The sequence below is a fragment of the Ruditapes philippinarum genome, unplaced genomic scaffold (genome assembly GCF_026571515.1).
Source record: "Ruditapes philippinarum isolate M1 unplaced genomic scaffold, ASM2657151v2 ctg227_1_1_1_1, whole genome shotgun sequence".
Lineage (NCBI taxonomy): Eukaryota > Metazoa > Mollusca > Bivalvia > Venerida > Veneridae > Ruditapes > Ruditapes philippinarum.
In genome coordinates, this window is record NW_026863206.1 from 43,074 (window position 1) to 66,173 (window position 23,100).

General features: G+C 31.8%; 1 protein-coding gene and 1 long non-coding RNA gene across 2 annotated transcripts; both read right to left on the reverse strand.

The window, feature by feature from the left end:
• Positions 1–255: 255 nt before the first annotated feature.
• Positions 256–13,005, reverse strand: LOC132721469 (uncharacterized). Its single transcript, XM_060705776.1, has 19 exons — positions 12,963–13,005; positions 12,136–12,189; positions 11,512–11,526; positions 11,071–11,124; positions 10,458–10,475; positions 10,066–10,101; positions 9,072–9,095; positions 8,665–8,766; positions 8,039–8,266; positions 7,160–7,438; positions 6,497–6,553; positions 5,227–5,244; positions 4,795–4,809; positions 3,864–3,959; positions 3,395–3,484; positions 2,729–3,079; positions 2,052–2,189; positions 1,216–1,497; positions 256–668 (listed from the first exon to the last, which is right to left on the reverse strand). The coding sequence occupies exons 4-19, from the start codon at positions 11,099–11,101 to the stop codon at positions 658–660; spliced, it is 1,776 nt and encodes a 591-aa protein (XP_060561759.1). The 5' UTR covers positions 11,102–11,124; positions 11,512–11,526; positions 12,136–12,189; positions 12,963–13,005; the 3' UTR covers positions 256–657.
• Positions 13,006–13,924: 919 nt separating this feature from the next.
• Positions 13,925–23,100, reverse strand: LOC132721470 (uncharacterized). The gene is made up of 5 exons (XR_009624464.1): positions 22,956–23,100; positions 15,673–15,696; positions 14,936–14,989; positions 14,298–14,336; positions 13,925–13,964 (listed from the first exon to the last, which is right to left on the reverse strand). It is a non-coding gene; the product is annotated as an uncharacterized LOC132721470 (long non-coding RNA).

A 23,100-nucleotide genomic window follows, 5' to 3' on the forward strand; every position in this document is an offset into this window, starting at 1 on the left:
AAATGAACACTGGTGGAATTTATGAAGGCTACTTATTAGTGAAACAATGTTTGCATTATTTGCACAAAATGAAAATTAGTTTGCAAAGTAAAAACCCAAAATATATTTATTAATTATAGTTGACTACAAAACAGAGTAAGGGTTTCGCATGTAACTTACACGGTGGCATGAACAGCAAATCAAAGGAATGGGATTCAGAAATACAAAAATATAACAACAACAGTTCAACAGTTTATTTAAGAATACAAGAAATGTCTTACTACCACAACAGGTTAGCTCAATGGGGTGGTCAGAGTTGCTTTAAATTACGGTATATTATTACTTTGACAAAAAAATTAATCTTCTGAGGACGGATTTCATATTAAAATGCAAATGTAAATTTTGAATTTGTTTCAATAAATGTTATTTTAGAATCATTCAGTAATCAGTCATTGTTTCTATCAGGAAGAATTCCTCAAGCGACATTTTACTGATGTCATTTATTTCATTAACGAATGTTTTGTCCCTTATTGTATTCCATATTTCTGTGTGTCCCTTATTGTATTCCATAATTTATACGTCTGTCTTGTCTTGTTTATCACACCTCAAGAGTCTGTTGTCAATAATGACAAAATAATTTATGCTGATCTTTGCAAAAATCAAAGTCCTCTGATAATTTTACACATGGCCTGAAAATTAGAAAGGCACAGATGATAAAGAATACATATAAGATATCCACCGAATTTACAGTAAAGTCTTGTAGCAATCTACCAAAACTGCGAACCAAAATTCCTTTTAATTTTATATTTCAATTCATATAAACAATAAATAAACCATATAACACAAAATTTCTCAAATGATAGGAATCTCTGTCAATTTATAAAAAGAAGATTAATTTTAAATAACATATTTATATATAAACAATTCCTAAATATAACTGTTGGTCAATCACCATTATGATAGCTAATGTTTTGAAATATACAGTCAAATCAAATCAACTTTACAAAGAAAAAATGAGTGAGCATTATGTCACTTTATTGTAAAAGAAAAATGCAAGGGACCAAAAATAATGAGAATATCTTATAGTTTATTTTCTCTTTTCAATGGAATTAAATGTTATTGATTTAAAAACTAAATATAAGGAGTAAGATTTAAGTTTCTCTTTTTTTATAAATGGTATGCAATTGCTTATATTTAAAACAATGCTATAAACAATTAATATGTGATAATTTGTACCTCCATGACCACCAATTACGTTTGTACTGTGGCCGCCCATTGAGGCTTTGCCATGACCGCCCGAAGAACCGCCGTGACCCCCTATTGAACCGCCGTGACCTCCAATTGAACCCCCGTGACCACCTATTGAACCACCGTGACCTCCCATTTTCCCTCCGTGACCGCCAACAGAGCCATGGTCAAAGCCAGCCTGACCCCCTCCGTGACCACCACCTGTGGCCCCTCCGTGTCCACCGCTAGAATGTCCACCACCAAATTGATCCCCCATTGTTACAAGTGCCACTGTAAGAGAAAATGTAGATAATTGTTTATTTGTTTATTTTATATTGATACATTTTCATGTAGATAATTTTTTCTACGAGTATTTTAGATAGAAGTATACATTTTACTTATATTTCCGAACTACAAATCTCATGATTTTGTTCCGCCATACCTCTGGACTTGTTTTCTTTCTTCGTAGGTGACTTTGATCATCATGAACATAATGTAGTCGTACACAAAGATCAAATCATTACTGACATTACCAAAAGGGACATATACAAAATCTTGAAAGGAGAGTACAACATCGGCCCGTAATCAACACCACCAACCAAATGCTCTATACATTTGCCTAAAGTATTTCTTATATATGAAAATGACTCAGAAACTATGACGACAATTCCAAATATGGGAAGGATAGGCAACATTCATTGAAAGCAGTATCCAACATATTTATAGACACAGCGCAACAGGCAACGAAGCCAGTAAGGAACCCGACAAAATTAGAAGCACTGAGTAAGGGCAGGGCTTATAAATTTAGCACTATACAGAGGCGTGGCTTATAAATATTAGCATACCTGGTTCGCCAATCATAACGCCTTGTTGGCCTTGATGGGTTGCCGCGGTGGCCACATGATCGGTGCCGCCGCCTGATCCGAGCCCGGCAAGTATACTTGCTAGCTGATTATCAGTAGGATTAGATACTCCTCCGTGACCTTTACGATATAAACGTATCAAACAAATCTTTGTCAGTTATATATCAATAAAAGGCTTAGACAGGATAACTGTTTAAAATAAACTTTTGACATTAATAGGTTTGTTAAAGTTAAAGAAAATACTTAAAAGATAATAAACTAGATAATAAACAAATAAGCTGAGTCACAAAACAACGCTTAATTTAAAAAAAATTTCTGTGTAATTTTTGTTGAATGAAAGACGTTATGAAATAAATGTCAAAATAATGGTAATACACAAACTTTGAAAACACAGCTTTCAAGAATTTATAATATTTTCTTCAATATTGAAAGAAAAACAGTTTTAAATGAACACAATCTTAACTATATAAATATTGTGTTACTAAACACCAATGAGTGAAATACGACAATATGACATGCAAAATGTTCTGCATGATAATGTTATACTGTTATACAAGTAAGATACTAATAATGGGGGAACTTTCTTTAATTATAATTTCTCTTTTTTATTTTCTATTCATTTATTACTTCTTTTTTTTTCTTTTTTATTCAGTATTTACCTCCACTTCCTGCTCCACCTAACGCGTCAACACCACCAAATCCTGATGCCCCACCTACTCCTCCTGTGCCTACTCCACCCATAGCTCCGCCTCCAAATCCAAGATCGTGCCCTCCTCCTAATGACAAACCAGCGTCCATTCCCAAACCGACACCACCTCCTGAAGCCCCGCCTCCTGCTCCTCCAGCGACGAATGGATCGATACCTCCAGCAGAATGTCCAGCCCCTGCGCCTCCCACTAAACCACCTGCTGCGGAATCCATGATAGAACTTCCTAACAAACTAGCCAAATCCAAAGCTGAGGCGGCGTTAGCGCCAAGAGCTCCTGCGTCAAGTCCAAATGCTAATTCGCCTGTATTTATATATTTAAAAAATCAATTATAAAATATTTCCATAATAATATGAATAATTTATCTGTGTTATAATTATATACTTCTTATCGTCAATTATGCCATTAACGATCAGCCAGTCTTGGAAATAGGACACTCAGTTGTTTTTCTGACAAAATTATGGGATATTAAATGCCGTTGTATTTGCTGCTAGGGATACTCGGTTTGTGATTTATGATTCGCCAAAAATTAACATAAAATGTAGAAAAAGGGATTCAAAATGTGACATTTTTTTTGTAATTTTTAATATATATATAGAGAGTGTATCGAAAGCTTACCGCCACCGGCTCCAAGGCCGTGTCCGATCCCGGCTCCATGACCAATACCCACTTCATGACCAATTCCAGGACCTCCACTGTTTACAGTAACTATATAAATATATCACATTGTTAAGTCTCACCAATTAAAAGAACCCTCATATCCGAAATAATACATTATCCGAATCTCATTAATATTGATGAATGTATATATACATTACAATATAAATTGAAATATGAATGGTAACATTCTATTTTAACTAGTCAGTTATATTGATACTTTTCACAGATAGTACAATTTTGGCCTATATCATCGATGTGCTAAAATCAACGTTAAAACACGGAAATGAGAAAAAAAACGTCAAAACACGAAAATGATCAAATTTACGCCAAAAATATGGAAATGAAAAATAGCATCTATGTCAAACGCATGTATTGAAGAAATAAACTCTATATGTATGATAAGTAAAGAAAACTAAAACATAATTACTGGAGTCGGCATCGTGTACACCAATGTTATTGTGTATAGATGCGCTGGCACTATTGCTGTGGCTGCTGGCAGAGTTGGTATTGGTGTTTGTGACGACTGGAGGACAACAAAAGAGGTCATTGGTGAAACAGATAGACTAAAAGGTATAAATATATATATTGACTTATATCAAAATGTAACAAATCCTTTGCCGATGGTTAAGTTTATGTTTAACCAAGTTGTAACAATGGAATTTCAGTTTTTTGTGATGACTGGAGGACAACAAAAGAGGTAATTGGTAAAACAGATAGACCAAAGGCATATATAAATATACTGACTTATATCAAAATGCAACAATTCCTTAGCCAACGATAAATTTTATGTTTAACCAAGTTGCAACTATGAAATTTCAGTTTGGTAAACAGATAGACCAAAACGGATATAAAAATAATGACTTATATCCTAAGCCAAAGATTACGTTTATGTTAAACCAAATTGTAACTATGGAGTTTCAGATATGTAACCTCAATTTTAGCATGACCATGGCTGAATAAAGAAATCAGCTTGGTTGAATATCAAGATGCAAATATGATAATTTTATAGATGAAATAATAATAAATGTATAAGTTCAATTTGTTTATGAATTTTTGTTACATTATGATATGAAGGTGCTGGGTTATATATCACCGAAGTACTTTGATGACCAGGTTAGGATTAGGATCATTGATTGAATCATCGTTCAAATTCTTTTCTATTTTTTCAAGTATGTCTTCATTTCAATTTCCTTTCATATTCAATTTCTTAAATTTTACATAAGTATGCAATACGTTAAAGAAACAGAGTTTCTATTATGGGTATTAATTATCTATTTAACACGCATTTCTGACATTTTAGTTAAGACTTCGTGACTTTTATTTAAAAAAAAAAAGAAAACAAAACAAAACGTCTTTACCGTGGTCTGTATCCGCTGAAAAAAGATACAAAGCTCATATTAAGGATTTATTTGAATGTGCCATTTTTATAGAAACAAAAGGTGGTATTTGTCTTACAATGTTTTGTAAATCGAAGCATAACAATTCTAAAAAAAAATCAAAAGGAATTCCATATATATTGTACTTATATATTGTATATGCTTTAAGACAACACAGATCTTTAATATGAAATTGAAAAAAAAAATGATATAAGAAAAATTCATAATCATTCTTACGTGTTAATATCGAAAAGCAAACATTATGATATCGAAACAGGTTCGGGTCAATTTTATATTTATACATTTTTCTTTGAATTCAATCAGTTGGGGAAAAATAAGCTAAATGAAATAAAACATAAACTAAACAAAAAAACAGAATGACGTATATTTTTTAAAGATATAAACAATACTCACTTATATGGATTTGGTTAGCTGAAAGTGACAAAAATAATATAGTTTAAGCACCATGATAGGTAAAATAGTTGTGAATTGTATATAATTGAAAAAAATTTAATCATAACTGTTTTACAGCTGTATAAAAGACAGCGAATCCATGCTTTAAAAACGCTTAAAGTAACGAAATTTAAAATCAAACAAAAGCACAGAACCTAACGCTACGAAGATTTTTTGCCAAAAAATGATCTTTGCTATAATTGAAAGTTGACAATTTTTTCTTCTCTTGCATAGTACGGTATAATTTAAGAATAAATGACAGAGACAACTAAGTTAAACATGGTATGTGTGTGGTACATATACAAAAAATATTCTACCCTTTCGATATCATTTAATTCGATTTTAATATTTTTTAGAAGATTCCTCCAATAAGAGGAGTAGGCAAACTTGTATTTAAATTCCTGGCCTATCAAATTCTTTTTATCAGATAAATGGATACAATTACAAGTTCATCACAACATATTTGTTAACAAAAAAGCGCATGTCAATGTTTGTGGTTAAATATATTTTTATTCAAATAAAAGTTCAGAGTAGGGATCCATCAATTACTGTTTCAGTTTCACTAATTGGCAATCAGCAATATAACATTGTTTGGTTTTTTCCCAGTTTATCCGGGGAACAAACAAACTTTAACAGTTACAACTTCAAGAATAAGCTCGCCACGCTTACAAATCTATTGCGTACGGCAGGGCACCGTAAAGCCAAAAATCTATTGCGTACGGCAGGGCACCGTAAAACCAAAATTCTATTGCGTACGGCAGGCACCGTAAAGCCAAAAATCTATTGCGTACGGCAGGGCACCGTAAAGCCAAAAATCTATTGCGTACGACAGGGCACCGTAAAGCCAAAACTCTATTGAGTACTGCAGGGGCCCCAAGGCACCGTAAAACCAAAATTCTATTGCGTACGGCAGGCACCGTAAAGCCAAAAATCTATTGCGTACGGCAGGGCACCGTAAAGCCAAAAATCTATTGCGTACGACAGGGCACCGTAAAGCCAAAACTCTATTGAGTACTGCAGGGGCCCAAGGCACCGTAAAGCCAAAAATCTATTGCGTACGACTTGGCACTGTAAAGCCATAACGGTAATACACTTTAGTTTGTTTGTACCGAGGAATAAGCTTGGAAATCCCTTTTTTGTTGAGTTTCAGATAGCAATTATAGACCATTAACCCGGTCTGCTTATCCAAAATTTGTGATTTGATGAGACAAATATATGTAATTTTACTTACTGACTATTGTTTCGGAAGGCGCCTGTTGGAAACTGGCAAGTCCTGGAGCACTGAACTCTACAATAGATATACCAATAAGATATTTGTTTTTTATGTCTCTCTATTTTCCATTCATTATTAAAAAAAAGATTTTGGGTATCAGAAAACTCTCAAATGTATGTTAAAAACAAGGATGAATATCAACCCCGAAATTATGAACGCGTGTTTTTTACATTGTATATTTGTTAATGTATATAATACAAGGAATACCGAGATTTATTTCAGTGCTGATATATTTTTCTGGCTCTTTGGGATCATTGATTCCAACACTCTGAAGTGTTGAACACTGAGTACGCTCAAGCCCGGTGCTAAGGAGCGTTGGGCAAGTTGCATTTCTTTCATTACACCTCATGTAAAAACACATTCAAACCGAGTCTGCAAGTTCCTTGTTACTTTGTTGTAATTAATGCTTCCGATGATTCACACTTTGCCCAGATTTTGATTTATGATTGTATGTGTAAATGATTTATTAAATACATGCATTATTGTGTAGTTTTAATTTCATCAATGTGGCAACCGAAATGACCAATTTCATGTAGTATCATATGTAAAGTTATCTTTCAAAACTCATAGCCATTAATACTTTTCATTTTGATCTATGTAATTATGGTATTATTAACATACCCCTAAGACCAGGCACTCCTGCCATTCCAAGTCCAGCCCCATCACCAAATCCGAGACCGGCACCGCCACCAAGATCGAGACCTCCACCGCCACCAAATCCAAGATCTCCTCCGACGCCAAGGTCGAGCCCTCCTCCACCTCCTCCCAGACCAAGATCACCAAACCCGCCACCACCAAGGTCCATACCGAGTCCAAGGTCACCCATACCTGGGAGACCACCATCTAATCCGCCACCAATACCGCCTCCAATGTCTAAACCCAAGTCTATTCCTCCACCCCCTGAAATATTTGCATATTTCGTGAATTTCCAGAAAACTTCGTTACTTTCCGTAACAGTATATGATATAAACTTTGAAATCACATTGAATATCATCAATCGTTAAAAATCGACAAAGTTTATTACTTTTCGTTTTTCGATGGTATCGTAAAAAGAAACAAACGTCAATTTCAAGAAATATCATTAATAAGACTACATTTGTCGGGAAATAACGGCATATGTCGTTTTTTTTTCCGTAACGTATGATCATTAAATAAGCTTGGAGATATCCAGGTTATATCAATGATAAGTGTTGATATATCGTGAAATTACGCGTACAATTTATGAAAAATCAAATTTACGTCATGATTTTGTCTTGCTGAGTGGAACAAACTACTTGTAAAAATATGCTTAACCTATTTGCTTTTTTTATTTTTGAATCAAATGCATAAACACATAGCATTTTTTGCAGCTCATTGTACTAATTAACTTTTTTGTTCAAATTATGTTTTAATTAAAGCCTCTGCAATGCACACACAATCAAATTATTTCTAAAACAATTTGAAAAAATGAGTAAATTATTTACTCAAAATGCGATAGGTTAGTGGTAATCAGTTACAAACCTATGTCCGGTAGTCCTAAATTCAGATCAAAGTTTCCCCCTGCTCCACCGCCTGCTCCTGCTCCTAGGTCAAATCCTCCAGGACCCGTAACATCAATATTAAGGTCAATTCCACCTCCTCCGGCCCCTCCAGGACCTCCAAATCCTCCAGCTCCTCCGAAAGCATTGACGTCAAAGTTTATGTCTGGCCCTGCAGCACCGCCTGATCCTGGTCCACGTGATACCTGAACTATAAATAGACGAAGTCATGCAGGAAATGAGTGAAAGTGGATACATTTCACGTGATACCTGACCTATAAATAGACGAAGTCATGCAGGAAATGAGTGAAAGTGGATACTTTTCACGTGATACCCGGAGTCAGACTGGCTGCCGGTACAGACCGGAATATATAGCTCGAGGGTAACTGTCCACGGCGATAACGAGGATGTGCCAAGTTTCCACTAAACAGTTACCCGAGAGCTAGATAGTCCCGCGATATGTCTTATATAGGGTGTAATACAGGATTTTCTAGCATCGTTGTAAACGGTAGATAATTCTGTCTGATATGCAAGAAATATATTATCAACGATTATCAAAATAAATTTATTTACAGATTCAACGCATGCGCAAGATTAGATTACACTTACCACTTCCGCCACGTGCTTGTGGGCCTACGGGACCCGGTCCTGATTTTGGGAACCATGCGCCTGGATTGAGACGGTTTGGTCTTGGGCCTACTGGTACTTTGACTAGGAAACATAAAAATGTTATTCTTATATTAACAATAACATAATTATTAAAAATATAACTCCGTGGGTACCAAATTGGGAAACTGTACGTGAGTAATCGCAATATTTACTTAAAAAATCATTAATTGCATGCCTTTTTAAGTAAATAAAATAAGTGCTACATGGTGAATTCGTTATTTTAAATAAGTTTTTATATACAAGTTGTTGTTGTTGTTGTTTTTTTGTTTGTTTTTTTTTGTTTGTTTTTTTTTTAATGTGAAAGAGTCAAAATTCTACAAAAAAAAAGGGTATTGAGTAATGCATACCGTCTCTGTATATTTTTCTGTACACTGTAATAGAAAGAATGAAATAAATAATTACTTTTAAAATACTATTATTTATTATCTATTTATTCAACCATATATTATTATAAATAAATACACAAAAAATCCGTTAATATGAATCATGCCAGTTATGAATGGTATAATTTGCAATTAACTAATAAACCTTTGTAATAAAACTGATCACGTGACACATGAAAAGCTTTGATGATTTATAACTGTGCATGATAAATATATTCTTTGATACGTATAATTCTCATGAGTTATTGTGGTCTAAACTTTAACTGCGTTTGATTTTTTTCCGCATAGCTCGTGATAATTATCAGTCATAAAATATTGATAATGGCATACTAATTATTTTTATTTTGTACTTTTGTTCGCTTAGATCTAAATATAACAAAAACCTCAAATATTCTCCATTATATATCCTCAAATATTAAAGGGACTCCACTGAAGTTTTTTGAATTGGCGGGACTGGAAAATGTTTCTTGTTTTCGAGATTAATGTTCCATTTGATGAAGATATAGACCAATTACTCGTGTTGGAACGCTTTTCACTTAAATTGTGCTGAGAATAACAAAAGATACGATTTTCAATTAATTACCGAGTATGTTTATGAATCATGTTAAGAATATAATAATTTCTGTTTTAAGTGTCCCAGATGATCTTTGTAAGAAATTCAATGTGCGTTTTCTAGGCTTTTGAACCTCGGTGGAGTTCCTTTAAATCTTTAAATATTCAATATCAATAACGGAAAAATGGTATGTTTATGAAATTTCTTCTTAATATAATTGTTACTCGTACTTTATTAGATATGGGCATTTTATAATTGATCAAAATATTGATATATTGATTTTGATTCTAAAATTGATCTTTTTTATTCAATTATTGGTGTATTTGCATTGTTATTCGCTCACTTTATACAAAACATAGGGTTTTTTCCCTTCCATGTCATTGAATAAAATAAAAATATACTTACCAGGTTTGTCAATGTATATTTTTCTGTAAACTGGAACTGTGGAGATAAAAAAAAAACAGACGTTAGATGAAAAATTAATAAAACAGTAGAATATTAAATCATTGACGAATAAACTCTTTGAAAAATACCATATCAAAAAGACTTTCTGTTTCGTGTAAAATGTTGACTACAGTACTGTATCTGAAAATATTCTGTAATTACTTTTTGTTTGTTTGTTTGTTTGTTTGTTTGTTTGTTTCTGTTTTTATCACTTTTTAGCTGTTTTAAAAGGCTAAATCTCATGAAATACCATCATCATCTTCGAAAGTCATTTTATTTAATATCTGTTTTTTATATTCTTTCATATGTGACTAAATAAAATAAAGAAAGTTCGGTATGAAAATCCGTCTTACCTTTCTTGTTGACATATACTGGAATACAAAAAAAATGTCAGTGCGTATTATTGAATATGGAAAAAAAGGAAAGTAAATGCAATGCAAAATAGGTTGTCTTTTTGTATTGAAATGAATATAGTACACGAAAAGTGTATAATTTTTAATCTTTGTAGAGTTTTATAAAAAAGATATATATATAAAGTAGTTTTATCAGACACCCGCCTCATGCTTGAAATTACTCGAGCTCTTTGTCCGCACCAAACCGAGCGGAAAAAAATAAAACACCATTATTATTTACATTTTGTATATTTCTTCTAAAAAAAATTGTACATCAGTATCATTAATGTTTTTGTTGTTGTTGTTATTATTGTTGTTGTTGCTGTTAATGTTGATGATGTTGTTGTTGGAATCGATGTTGATGCTACTGTTGTTGTTGTTGCTCCAGCTGCTATTATTGTTGCTGTTGCTTCTGCGGTTGTTGCAATTGTTTTTTCTTTTTTGTTTTTTTTTGTTGTTGTTGCTGGTGGTGGTGGTAGTGGTGTTGGTGTTGTTGTTGGTAGAAGTGATGTTGTTGTTGGTAGTGGTGATGTTTGAATGTTAAACTAAATATATGTAGAACAATAAAACATACCTGTTTTATAAACTGGCACTGGTTTGATCATCGTATGTTTATTGTAGCCCTGGTCTAAAAAGGAATTATCAAAAAATATATAATTATTATTAATTCAAAGATTTTATAGGACTAGGCCCACAGAAGGAAAAAATTAAATTTTGTTAACCAATGCATTTCAAGATTTTAATTTTTAGACCTTTGCGACACCGTAAACACAAAAGAATACAGCAGGAATTAATAATATGTCTTGTATATAAGAAATGATAGTGAATTAATATTTTGTTACAAATAGAAACATATAAAATTAAAACGTAAAGGAAAATATTGTCATTAAATCAATAAACAAAAAAGAGATATTTAATTAAAAGATTTATCGATGCTTTAAATTAGATATCTAGGATATGTTTTAGATTCCTATATTATATAAAATTTAATTTAGCAATAATAAGGGGTACTTACGCCCTTTGTGGAACCCTGAAAAAAGAGAGGGAAAAATCAATTTTCATTTTATATGTTTTATATCATCGTCATAGGCTTCATGATACATAACAGCTACTGGATTGATAAACTTGTTAATGTTTGTGATTTCTGTGAAATATTTTGATATCTTTTGTTTACAGACTGCTTTTACAAGCAAAGTTATTCTTATGTCTTAGTATATAAACAAAAATCCACTCAGTCACGAAATTACTAAACATCCCTCTTGTTTAATGATAAATAAACATTTCGACAGGTTCTTTTTACTAAATTGAAATAGCTCAATTAAAGAATACATAGATAAATGTTGCGTTTTCAAGAACGTGTTTGTATAACATTTTGCAGAATGCAGTTCAAATGTATGTATTCTAACTTCCCGGCAAGTGCGTTCTTCGAAGTTTTAATTTACTGCGCACCGGAAATCCGATTCTTACGCACGTGAAAAGCCGAATATATTTTCATCATGTAGACAGTAGGGTTTATATTTTGTGGCGCAAGAAAATCGTGCTATTTTTTAAGTTATTTCGTACATTTGTCTAAGCTAAACAGCTTTGTTTTTCGTTGTTTTTTTCTTCACAGAAATGACACATATACATGTATAATTACCTGGTTTGTAGTAATGTCCACTTCCTATGTTAAATCCCCCATGTCCTCCTCCAGCTTAAAAAAGAATCATACACATACCCATACATATGAAAATTGTTAACAAATTTAAAACTATCTTAACAAAGTTTTACAAAAGCTCAAAGGCTTTGCTTGTTAGTTTAGTACAACAATTTGTTCATTTCTAAAGTTATGCCAAATCTTAAAGGACTGATTACAATGATATTCATATCCAGATATCCAGAATAAGTAACAAATTAACACTTTTTTGTATACCTACCCGGCGATGTTGCCCAATGTGAAAAAAACAAGATCACAACATATTGCTACTTTTATGACTATTTTAAAATGGAAAATCCTTATGATCATATAAATCAATCGGAAAACCATAGAATTAAGATAACCAGTTTTGAAACAGGAAAGTTAAAGTTAACATTGCCGAGTGGTAACGCGTCGGACTGATAATCTATGGATTGCTGAACGCATGGGTACAAACCCCGTCAGGGGCAAGCCTTTCTTTCCTTGAGCAAGAATTTTTGCACTATTTGCTTAGTACTGCTTAGTTCCAGGAATGGATTCGAGAGTGTTACAATAAACTTATACCTTTCAACACAATAGAACTAAAATTCGTATTTACTAAAGATGTTCAAGATCACTTTACAAAAATGAAAATTCCAAAAAGCATAGCTATAGAGACTGGTCAAATTGCACAGAGATGCAGGCTATCCGGCCTCTATACTAGCGGCAAAAGGGAATCACATTTTGGTTCAAGCCGGTTATGGGTTAAAGTACTATGAATAATTAGAAGCTATCGATAAAGAGTTACTCACATCCTTTGTGAAATCCTGAAAAAAGCAAAAATGAAATATTTTCAATTTAATTAACGAAACAGTCAAATCCATTTTTACTAGAAGCACAATTAAAAACTGTTATACATTTGTTCGGTTGTATTATGTATACAAATATAAAACATATAAACTATATTTTAAAGAATTTATCTGTATGCATGTATCCAAACTGCAATATGTGTATCAAGTATTTAAAATATGTTAAATATTTGATATGCATTTTAAAAAATTGGAATTTGTGTCATATATTCAATATTTTTATCACAAAAATAATGTTTATCACACACCCGTGCCGATTTTGCGACTCCGTAAATATGGTATTGCACGGCCGTGTATATATTTTGACGTGACGTCACTAGCGTTATAAAAACAAAGTGTAATGTTAGCGTTATACTATAGGCGCGTCAATGAAAAATGACTCTTTATTTCACTCTAAACGGTCTTTATTTTGGGTATGTGATAAATAGAATATTTAATTCGTATAAGTTCATTACTGAACTTATTGCACTCGCCAGAGGCTCGCATAATATAATTTTATTCAACTCTTGCAATTAATTCAGTATTCTCAGTTGTTGTTTTTTTAGTTTTTTATTGATATATTTACATATGATAAGAGGTGTACAATAATATATAAACAAAATTACTAAATGTGTAATCGGTTTGTGTATACAAATTAAATGAACTACTGTAGTTTAAAAAAAGTATTTATGACTACAATATTGAACTGACACACATTCAATATCCTCTATGTATATTACAAATTCAATATGTGTATCAAAATTTATATGTATGGTATCAACAAAACGCTCTAGGGGTGTGCACAAGGGTCATAATAATCTCACCCTCCCCATACCCCCACACACAACATACATGTATAAGATTTGATGTTTGTTTCATTTTATTTTTCTAATGTAACTTATTATTACAAAAGGTGTAGTGACATACCTAGGTTATATTTTCCATATCCTCCTTTAAATCCACCGGCTACAAAATAAAGTTAAAAAATAAGTCGGTCAATCAATCAATCAATCAATCATTCAATTTATTTGTTGCCATTTCCATAATCTTTTCTGACCATACTCATTAAAAACAGTTTTCATTTAACCCCACCCCCGTCTATAATTTTACAGAAAGAAAAACACTGCAAGTATGGTTTATGTGTTATACGCGGCTAATTAATACTCGTACATGTACTCCCGCCACTGTTGAGCAATATTCAATTTTATCTAAATGTGATTTTTCTTTGTGAATTTAGTTACTCAGGTTTTGATTTCATTGTTAAATAAGATAGATAATTTATAAGTTTGTCATAGTAACCTTGGCTGTATTTTCCAAATCCTCCTTTAAAACCACCGGCTGCAAAATAAAGTCCATAAATACAAGCTTTAAAAACACAAATAAATAAATATAAAGCACATATGGTTCAAATTGCTCTGTACGCAAAAAGCAGTTAGTTTTAATATATATTCTAAAATATATACCTTCCGATATTACACAAATATTTCTACCACATAAACATGATTTGATATTAAGGATGCCATTGCCTTTCCAAACGTCACACTTTAATGGCTGAGTGATGAAGGTCGTTGAACACAGACCACTTGATCATCGCCACTATGGGTTCAAATTCCGCCAAGGGCTTTGAACTCTTTTATGTAAAAAAGCTATCCGACGAGCTTATGGAAGGCCAGTGGTTCTACTGAATTGATGCACCGAGTGGACACCTGTGGTCTTCCTCCATAAAAAAATACTATTTTAGTGCAAAAATGTTGGAATTCTAGCTGGAGCTACAATCAGCACGCTTTAACACGACTATTTAAGAACAGTCTTATATCAACCTTCATACTCTATAGGACACTAGTAATTTATATGTTGATTGGTTTACTTTATCAGAAGACTAAAAACAAAAAAAGCCAAGTGGCAGCTGTAGTTATGTACTAATACGGTTTACTCACAAAAATGTCCTCCCTTTGAAAATTTAGATGGATAATAATGTTTCTTATGTTGTACTGAAAGATACAGAAAAAAGATCAAAAGAACGCAAAAGAAAAGTGTAACATGTTGGCAATTATTATCGAATGACTGAACAAATTTACACCAAATTTCGGAACAGATACTGTTGTGTTTAAAAGTAGACAGGTAACACAATTAAAGTTTAAGGTAATAAAATTCTAAGTAAATAAAGTCATGCAGAACTCAACTATATCATTACTGATATATTAAGTAATGAAAATAAGGAATAAAAAAATGGAGAAATTTGAGAATATCAAAATTTTAAAGAAAAAATGTACTATTGAAATATTTGATGCACGAAAGCAAGCATTTTAAAGGTAGATTTTAAAAGAGTAGAAATAATTGTGAAGTTATTTGTTATGAATGTAAAATGTAAACAAATATTAAAGTATTTTGACTTCAATGCCAAATACTTAAGCACTTTGACTGTACTTATTGCCAAATAGTAATTGAAGCAAAAGATGGTTCATGTAAATGACCAATGAGAAACTTTTCAAACCAAAAAATAGAGAAATAAATCCAATTTTGAGACATTATGGGCCTATTGTAATATGTTAAAAATAGCTGAAGTTTTTATTTCAAAGAAATCAAATCGGCGATCAATTTATTAAGTGTAAAATATTATTTAAAATAAAGTTTGTCCAATTTAAGAAGAATATCAGCTATAGAATATACTTACAAATTGTTGATTCTGTGTATAAAACTGAAACATAAAATATATTTTTTATTAAAACAACGAGCATTTATAATGGTTTAGGAACGAACAATCAGTACTGGTTGGTTCCAAGAAACGGGCTCGAAACTGATTAATATAAGTTGAAAGAACTTATTTCGCAATCGAGCGTAAATAAATATGTTTTAAACTGATGTCATATGTGGGAACATGGTCGTGGCCCCAGTAGAGCTCGAACATTTGCTCCCTGGGTTGAGATGTCAATGGGTCAACGATTTAGTTTTGTTATATTTTTGTGTTTTGGTCCCGTGTTGACTAACAAAAGATCAGGATCAAGTGAGCCTGATTTTATTTTCATTATTTTATGTTACTATAATTAATCGTGTTTTGCTAGAACTAAATGGTAGATATTCAAAATGTAACAAATTGCTGAGTTGCAAAGAAACCAAACTATTTTGGGATAAAATCAACAAATAGCAAAACAAATATTCGGATCAAAAAAAAGAGATCAATTTTAGGATCAGGATCAATATTTTGATCAACTGTTAAATGCCCGTATCTTGATAAAAATCAATAAATGTATTCTAAAATACCATAAACTTGCTATTCAAGTCCAGTTTTATCAAACTAATATCGATATTTAATCTACTAGTATTAGAATAAACAATGAAGAATATTAGAGCTTTTAAATCTGATCTTGATCCTTAAATCTTTGTGAACACGGGCCTGTTTTTCAACTTTGCAGTACATTTTGTTGTTGTTGAGACTTTCACAAATTTCTGCTTTAACTTCATTAATTGACTCCACCCTAGAACAACTTTCAAACAATATTAAAACGTTTCAAATTCAATCAAAATGAAATGTGCCAACACCTTGAAAACGGACGAATTATTTACGCTTCTTTTAAAACAAGAACTTCATTTGTTACAGTCTTATCGTTTCACGGGATTTTGTTTATTATGTATTTATATTGATATAATTTCTGACATTTTTATTTGTTCCTAGGTCAATAATTTAATCAATTATGACATTTTTATATATAAACAATGATATATCATCAGGACTTATAATAAGTACCTTATGTCTAAATAAACAGCCGCTATTTGTTTGTTAATTAAAGAAAATGATAACAGTCCGCCATTTACGTGTGTATATTTATCAATAAATGACATAGTTTAAATACTAAGTGACTTATGAACTAATTTTTATTGATAAAATTTACATTTTTTCAAGGAAATACTCTAAAAAGAGCACAAAGACTTTAATTATACTAGTAATTACTTAATATTGAAAACAAATTAACATTTTTATCAACGTTATTATTGTTTCATTACAATATAATTGTGAAACATTTGTTATTCAACGACTCAAAATTTGATGTATATGTTTCGTAGATAAACAAGGCACTTTACCTTTTGATGAAACATAAGGTAAACTCCAGAAAAATGATTTGCTTTCAATGTCTGCGGTAGTTATTATTTATGTCATGCATTAATTTTTTCGTTGTATATAGGTTTGTTTTCTTAACAATAATTGCTTTTACTGCATATCACTTTTAAAAACGATAGAAATGTCGTGTTTATATTTTTGCCTATGATACAGAAGAGAAAGAGCATCAAAACACTCGGCAATCTGATTACTCGGGGGCTATGCTCCTCATACAAATCAGATAGCCCCTTGTTTTCACTTAGTCGATTTTCTTTATTGATAATATCTAAGGTATGTACGTGTACATTTATGACCTCATATATAGAAATAAGCAAGAAAACATATCATTCTGAACAACAAGTTAAATTTTGGACAATATTTTTTCCATATCCATATACAGTCAACTATGGTTATATCGATATCGCTTTTCTCGATATTTCGTTATCTCGATGAAATTTTGAAAGTCCCGAATTTTCTCCTTCTTTATCTATATTGGATATATTTCTTTTTCTAGTTCGAAGTTGACGTATATAGCATCGCTTGACTTTCGTAGATGTGTTTCTAAACAAATCTTTTTTAAAATACAAAATATTTTATCTTGACCAATTCCTGGTCCTGACTGTAATTTAGCTCAATTGATGTAGCACAGGGAAACATGGTGGTGGCCCAAGTTTGGCTCAAACCCATGGTGTCGGAGTTGAAGCAGACACATTGACTTTTTGACCACCACTCTCGATCTTTGTAATCTGAGTTCCCTCATGTACAGACTCAATCAAACCGAGTCTGCAATTCTTATGTTATTTTGTTGTGATTAATACTTCCGAGGGATCACTTTGTTTCCAGATATCTTTTTTTTCATCAATATTTCATATACTAGTACTTTAATACATTTGCATGAGACACACGGTGAAAGAATGGTTCAACATGATTAAGACTCGAATTCGGAACCCTCTGAATATCGTGCCATAGCCCAACTGAAGACTGATTGAGCTATCCGGTCGCTTATAAATGCTTTCCAATGATAACTGAATAATTTTTGACCCAGTAATAATGAAATTCGTCTTCAACTTTGTTATTGGAGCAGATTGATCGGGATCCTTTTACAACACGGCCAACCTTTGGGTGTCAAATGTCACAGGGCTAGAGAAAAGCAAACAATTGAAACTTCGACAGTGTTGTTACATTTTTCCGGTATCGTTGTTAGTATCGTAGAATGATTACAAATTACAGTTCACAATGACATCATGGTGGTTTGTAATTGGAAATAGATAGCATTCATACGACGTAGTGTCCTTTTAAGATAATTGTGTTCGATATTTGGTGTCCATGAGTGTCGCGAATTAACTGGTCACGTTCTTATGTCAGGTAATAGCAATAAAGATATCATTTTATTGATGACTTTACGTATCGTATATATCATGACAAAAACATTTGTGTGTATATATACTAATATATAAGTGTACGTAATTATGTTACTTATCACTAACCGAATGTTTCGTGTTCTCCGGGCAATCGATATAAATTATGTATACGTTTGTGTGAAGAAGGCAAATATTACTATAAACAAATGTCCAAACTTGCGCAAATACTCGTAAAATGTAATGAGAAATATTGTGAGCAATAACTATAATTGAAGCGTGACCTCATTATGTGTAATGCATCACAAGTATGACGTTTAAAATATATGTATAAGTAATCAATTTAGATATATTTAAAAAAAATAGTTTTGTGATAAAAGTAGAAAAAATACACAATTATAAGATAATTAATAGGTTTAGTTTGTTATAATTTTGTCATAATTATTTGCCCTATCCTATTTCAGTCATATACCAAAACTACAACTTATTCGGGGTGTTTTTGATCATAAAAGTTTCATTCAACAAGATTTGAACAGTAAACATGTTGGTTTTTATCTAATTTAATAAAATGAATTCTCCCAATGTTTTATTTCTTACTACTTAAATCTTCAAAATAGATTACAAAATATAATGAAATTCATGCTCAATATCGATTTGTCCGCATAGTGTACAATTTGTTTCATCAATAAATAATGAACTTAAAGGGACTCCACTGAGGTTTAAAAGCCCAAAAACATAACATTTGAATTTCTTACATGAATGAGCTGGGGCACTTTAAACAGAAATATATGCAAAGATAGTTAAGGAATATACTTCAAAATAAAATGAAAAATCGTATTTTTATGCCTTTCTTTGCCCGGTTTGAGTGAAAAGCGTTTAAACGCTTTTCATTTTGGGTCATTTTTTACAATTTGAATAAGTATTCTGGAAAAACGAAGTGCGCGAATGATATGATATTTTGCACAAAGATTCTTGGTCTAAACCTACATGGTACATTTATCTGGAAAAAATATTTTCAGTCCCATCATGTCAAAAAACCTCAGTGGAGTCCCTTTAAGGCAGCAAATGATTTTTGCCTACAATGTAGCCTCGAGTTGAACGAATTATTATAATGTACAAAAATTGGCACAAATGTGTAACATTAAACAGTGTATATTTTATCAAATATATAATCCAAACTGAACTTGATTGTTGTTAAAACCTGCACTAGATGTTATATCCTAATTCATATTGTTTATTTGAATTATTAGAATAAGGACAAAAGACAGGGACAAAAAAGAGAATAAAGTTCAAATATCTTTAAAAACCTATTAAAGTATTGGTTTAAATAGCTTGAAATGACGTCAGGAATCACGTGGCATGGTGGCATCGAACGTTACATTTCAAAATATGTCAAAATGCCCCCGGCTCAGTTGATTAATACATTTTATCCTAATAATTCATAGTTAATTGAAAAAAGTATAATAAATATCATTAACAAAATAAAAGGTCTTGCTTATTATAGTGTCACCCCTACTTAAATGACCAGCCATTTCTGACTTCACACCTTTTGCTTGCATGTACCTCCCAACTCCTACCACTATGCCAGGCGGATAGAAATCGGTAACCATTCATTTAACTACCTCGCGGCTCACGAAGCGGTCGATCATTTCGGAACGAATCCCAAGAGAAACATTCATCCCCCGTGGACGAGATATCAAAAAGCGGACGCCTTAACCACTAGGCCAACTGTACCGGTTAAATAATAATACGTTGTTGTAAAAGCTTTTTCACTAACATTGTAAGATAAAAGAATATACATTTGATGAGAGAGAACTATTAATTAGAACCCTGTATGTCATAGAACATGTTCAATGCTTCTGATTTAATCATCGTATTTCAATAATGATAATTGTATCATAGTTTGGAGAACTTTCTGTTGAAATTGTGTCACGATTAAATCGTATACCCATAAAAGCACAGTACGTTAACTGGAGTGTAAATATTAGTTACCCGCACTCCATTTACAGCACTGTTTCTCGGGGATAAATATAGGGCCTGCTCTTTGATTGGTTACATTTTCATGGAGTTACATAAAAAATATTGTGACGATTTTCTGGGGTTTCATATTATGACGACAGGGAACGTGTTTTTAATTTTTGTCTTTGATACGAAAGAGAAAGAACATTAAAACAGTTGGCTACGCCTGTCTCGAACTAAACAGATAGCCTCGTGTTTCGATGTTCTTTCTATTAAAAGTTTATAATAATAGAAAAAAAGGTTTTATATCATTATTTTTAGGAATACAGTACAACTTCTAAAGAGCGACCCTCTATAGCCACACCCTTAAACTACAGTAACACTTTTTTCCAAGAGAAAGGTTAAACGTCTCTACAGCAATACCTTTCAGCAACAATCACAGTCTTTGCCTCCCAAAGGGTGGTTGCTATGCAGAGGTTAAAATGTATACGTATTCATTTATATTCTTTATATAAAGAATACTTTAACAGTAAGTTATATAAATCGATTGTTTAGCCAAAATGATGCTCTCAGCTACAACAGAAGTATTTGCCTACCAAATGGGGTTGCTATGTACAGGTAGTAATGTATACGTATATTTATGTATACATTGTATATAAAAAAGATGTTTACATTTAGTTGTATAAGATTGTTAAGCCAAAAGTATGACCCATAAAGTCTTACAACATTAGCAGTGAGGTCTAACTTTGATGAAATAAATGAATTATAAATGATTACAGTATGCAAAAACAAATCATCATACATGAAAATTTTCGTTTATATTGTTTTAATTCCCAATACAAGTATTTCAATGTTGTGAATGTCCGAGGGTCAGCAGATGTGTTTAACAGGTCTAGGATTTCATGATATTTATGGACTGTCAGTGAGTTTATGGATAGTCTATAAATTCAAAGATTTTTCAGTCCATAAATTTACAGATCCTCAATGTTAAATTTGCAGTTTTTAGTTTTATACTAAAATTCGCAGCTTAAAACAAGTTGTTATATTGATTGTTTCTATTAAGAAAGGTAATGAGATAAGTTTCATCTTTGTATGATGACTTTGAAATTTTTGTTAAAAGTGAAAATTGAAAGTCATCAAATTGTTCTGAATCTTATCATACTGTTACATTTAATCATATAATCAGTAAATTTATTCTTATTAACTTGCGGTTTTTAATTTTAATACAACTTATACTATTTTCGCATTTATTGTCTATAAATTTACAGATAGAAAAACCTGTAAAATTATAGATGGTCCATAAATTTACAGACTGTCTGTAAATATCATGAAAACCTAGACCTGTTTAAAGAAAAAAATCTATATTCAAAACCTTTAAAGTGATTCTTACAAGGGCCTGACAGTCTAAGTTAAATGAATGTACCCATTCTCTTATGAACAGTGACTTTTGAGTCCCGTTATCCTCGACGCTCCGAAAGGTATCAAAATAGAGATGTGAAGAAAAGAAAAAAAAATGTATATAAAACTTGCAATCAATAGCAGCTAAAGAATGAGCAAACATTAGAACCATTTATCTGTTAATAAGTAATCCCCATATTTTTGTCATATTTGATAACAAAATGGAAAATTAACACGGAAATTTGAAAAATTTCTTTAGATATACTAACTACAATAAAAACGTGTCATTACGTAACATCGGAGTTTGAATAATAAAATGTTTTCTGGCGTGCCTTTGAACTCATAAAATATATTTGTATCTTCTTAGTAAATGCAATATTTAAATATCGATATGTTGCGTGAGAAGCGTGTGTGTAAATTATGTAATACGAATACAGTTGAAACAGAATTCCACTTCCAAGATATTTTTTTTCATGTTCATTATTTCCCTCGTCAATAGGTATATACAGGTCGAGGGCATCCAACTCTATACCGTACATTATATTTGTGCATATAAAACATATGAATTTATATAACAGTAACAAACATATAATGTATTGAAGGTGTTATGACCAATATACAATAACTACCATATTTACCAATGCTACATATAATCATGTTATATATTATTCAGTTTACAAAGAACTTCATTTCCAAGATATGATTAGAATCGTAGAAGTTTTTATTACAGCAGATGTCTGACTTGGTGTAAAATTCAAATCTTTATTTTTGCAGTATAGTTATTTGTATTTCATTGTATTATTTTAATGCTGATACACGTTCTCTGCAACGTTCTACTAATTTCTAAAAAGCTTCGAAAAGCGATGAACGCTTCAGGAAGAATCAGAAATAGAAAAAGAGACTTAACTATTGCGTAGTACTTAACGGTTGTAATTCTCTTACGTATACCTCAAATCAATTCCTTTTTACTTTGAACTTAAAAAAAAAGTTAAATAATCCAAATAAGCACTTCAAAACTTTAAAAACAAATTAACAAAATCCAAATTGCCTTGTTTAGAATAACAATCCGATATACTTAACGCACTGTTTAGCTTTTATTTCACTAACTTTATATTCTTATATATAATGATGTTTCGAAAGACCTACCAAAAGAACTTAGGAGAGCTATGATTATTCCAAAAGGTGCCATCTTGAATATTATTTTTTATTTGAGACTAGGCCCTATCTCACACACTCTCTCCTAACATGGGCGAAAAGACAAAGAATCCAGCGGTCACTTTATGGCTATTGT